Raw genomic sequence first — 3283 nt, 5'->3', positions numbered from 1 at the left:
CAGCTGTTTCGTAGATGTAGCAAATGACTTCTTTGAATATTCCAGTGAAAGGGATGGAGATGTAAACTCAAGAATGCCTATGGTGTGATAATAATCTACTAGAAAGCAATTTATTAGGTAGTATAGTAACACAAGATGAGAATATGAGTGAAAGGGTATGCAGGTCGTTATTTAAGCCTTCAGAAAGGTATAATTTTTTCTAGCAAATATTTGATTGGAATATCTGATATGTTAAGCTCTTTATTTAGCATAGATTATATAATGATTTAGAGGATGAATCAAGACTGCTTGGAACCTTTTTTTGGATCAGTTAGGGGATGTATGGTCCTCATGAATACCCCAATAATTTGAGTTGCAAGTATCGAATCTGATCCTTTTTTACCTTTGATGCATCACCACGCCGTGACGGAATAATGAGTTAAAAGCCACAATCATGTATATGATAGTGTATGTTTCCAAAATACAACAAGGACAAAAACAGGGAATTGATCGTTTGCACAACAATCGAAAGCTCCGTTTTTTAACCTTTTCATATTTTGAAAAATACATCATCAATACATTATTGTGGCTTTTAACTCATGATCCCTTTTGTTAGGGAAGGAACAGCCCATCCTGAGACCCGTGGCGGGCCTTGCCCGCCCATCCCCGGGACCAGTGACGGGCCTCGCCCGCCCATCCCAGAACCCGTAGCGGGCCTCACCCACCTGTCTCGGGATCTGTGGCGGGTCTCAGTCGCCCGTCCGAGGCCCATAACGAACCTGTCCTGGGACCCTTGTTGGGCCTTGCCTGCCATTCCCAGGAAACAGGGCCCGCCATCCCAAGACCCATGTGTGTTGCCCACCCATACGACGGGACCCGTGGTGGACGCGCCTGCCTGTCCCGGACCCCGTGGTGGGCCTAGCCCGCCTGTCCCAGGTCCCGTGGTGGGCCTCCCCCCGCCCATCCCAGGACCCGTGGCAGCCTCTCGCCCGCGCGTCCCGGGACCAGTGGTGGCTGGGATGGGCGGCGGCCTCACCCACCATCTCAGGACCCATGGTGGGCCTCGTCCACCTATCGCGGGACCCGTGGTGGGCCTTGCCCGCCTGTCCCAGGACCCGTGGCGGATTCGCCCACCTGTCCCGTGACCCGTGGCGGAATCGCCTGCCCGTCCCGAGAACTGTGGCAGAATCGCCCGCCTGCCTCCCTCCCAGGACCTGTGGCAGAATCGCCCGCCGTCCTGTGACCCGTGGCGGAATCGCCCCCCGTCCTGGGACCTGTGGAGGCCTTTGCCTGCCTGTCCCAGGACCCATGGCGGAATCGCCCTCCCGTCCAAGGACCCGTTGCAGAATCGTCTGCCTGTCCCGGGACCCATGGCAGAAGTTGCCCCCCGTCCCAGGACCCATGGCGGAATCACCCGCTCGTCCCTGGACCCATGGCAGCCTCGCCCGTGCGTCCGAGAACCCATGGGGGTCCTTGCCAGCCCCCCCGAAGACCTGAGGCGGGCCTCACACATCCGTCCCAGGATGCGTGGCAGCCTCACCCACCCGTCCCCGGACCCATGGCAGCCTCGCCTGCCAGTCCAGGACCTGTGGTGGGCCTCACCTGTCCATTTCCCGAACCAGTGGCGGCCTAAACCACCTGTCCCGGAAACGTGGGAGACCTCTCGTGATCGTTTCTTCTTCAGAAACAACGTTCTCGCGTTCGAGTGAGTGGGCCCTGTCTTGCCAGCCCTGCTGTTGCAACACCTGAGCGATCTGGATCACACGAGTGAGTTCTTCCCTTCCACCCCCGCCTTCTGAATCTCTTCGTGGTGGTCGAGCCTCGTGTTGGCAGCTGAAGAATTTTCCTGTCCAAGTTCACCTGCTGCTCTCTCCAGCCCTGGATGGTGTCTCGCAAGGCCACAATTCTCTCGTTCAGTTTCTTTTCCTTGGGCTGTTCAGCTCCATCAGCAGTCAGGAGGAACCTCACCAGTGAATAGGCAGCCACAGTTAACAAGATGACTATTCCTGCGTTAGACTTCTCTCCGTACTTCGAACAACATCTGGACAACAACGTTCCAACAACAGCTGAATTGTGTTACCTGCAGGCTGCAGAAGCCTTACCCAGTTCATATACTCTCCTCTCTCTCTCTCTCTCTCTCTCTCTCTCTCTCTCTCTCTCTCTCTCTCTCTCTCTCTCACGATTTTTCCTTAATTTTCTATATTTTATTTTCAAGAGATAATTCGATTATCAAAATATAGCAGGAAATAATCTGAAAGATTTTTTATTATGGCTTTTATTATTGCAGTACGTATCTTTTTTGTCTGCTCTCTCTCTCTCTCTCTCTCTCTCTCCTCTCTCTCTCTCTCTCTCTCTCTCTCTCTCTCTCTCTCTCTCTCCCCATGCTGGATTTTTTTCATCTTATCTAAGTAAATTTAGGGATTTTCCTTTATTTACCTTTATGCAATTGAGGAACTGAGGAAAAAATGGCCATTTTTTTAAGCTAAGTTTTATTTTTGTTGAATTTTACAAGATAACGAAAAGATACAATTCTAAATGAATTAGCCGAGACACCAAGAGAAATAATATATATATTTATATATAATAATTAACTACTCAACCATAATGTTTTTCAAAAACTATAGGTAAGATCTAAGATTTTAAATTTATATCGTATGAGACAAACAAAAGATAAAACGAAATTTAATTATATTAAATTTTGTCCTATATAAAAGTGAAAATAAGATATAAAGAAGTACAATTTTATTAGAATATAACTTGGTTCGTAAATTGAAATGCATATAGATAAGTAGAAAATCCTAACAACCCCATTTCTATTTGAGGCCAAATGGCACTAGACTACTATGACTGACGTAAAAGCAGGTCCAGCTTAATTCGTGACTTGACTCGAGGCAACGTGACGTCACTCGATGCATTCGGTGTGAATGGTTTCTTTCAAAGGCCCATAGAAAGCAGTGTTAAACTGGGTTGGCGATTCACGGTGAGTCATGAATTAGAGTGACTCGACTCGATGCGACGCTACGCGACGCATTTGGTGTGAACTCACCCTAACACAAGATCTAGTTCTTGAGAATTGGTCCGGTACGTAATATCCCTGGGATTACTAATTTCCGTCTCGACCCTCTCTTATCGTAGCACATTTGATATTAGGACGTACTACTCCTAGTAGTAGTACTACCACTACTACTAGTAGTAGTAGCACTACACCTAGTAGTACCACCACTACTACTACTAGTTTGTAGTAGTACTACCGGTAGTACTAGTAATAGTAGTGCTACTACTACTAGTGGTGGTAGTAGTATTA

General features: G+C 48.2%; 1 protein-coding gene across 1 annotated transcript; it reads right to left on the bottom strand.

Annotated features, from left to right (window-relative positions):
- Nucleotides 1–571: 571 nt before the first annotated feature.
- LOC135223165 (collagen alpha-2(I) chain-like) lies at nt 572–1444 on the bottom strand. The gene has a single exon (XM_064261669.1). The coding sequence runs from the start codon at nt 1442–1444 to the stop codon at nt 572–574; it is 873 nt and encodes a 290-aa protein (XP_064117739.1).
- Between the last annotated feature and the right edge of the window lie 1839 nt (nt 1445–3283).

This window comes from Macrobrachium nipponense, chromosome 8 (genome assembly GCF_015104395.2).
Source record: "Macrobrachium nipponense isolate FS-2020 chromosome 8, ASM1510439v2, whole genome shotgun sequence".
In the NCBI taxonomy this organism is placed as follows: domain Eukaryota; kingdom Metazoa; phylum Arthropoda; class Malacostraca; order Decapoda; family Palaemonidae; genus Macrobrachium; species Macrobrachium nipponense.
The sequence above is the reverse complement of the archived record's forward strand: the minus strand, read 5'-3'. Positions and strand labels throughout refer to the sequence as shown.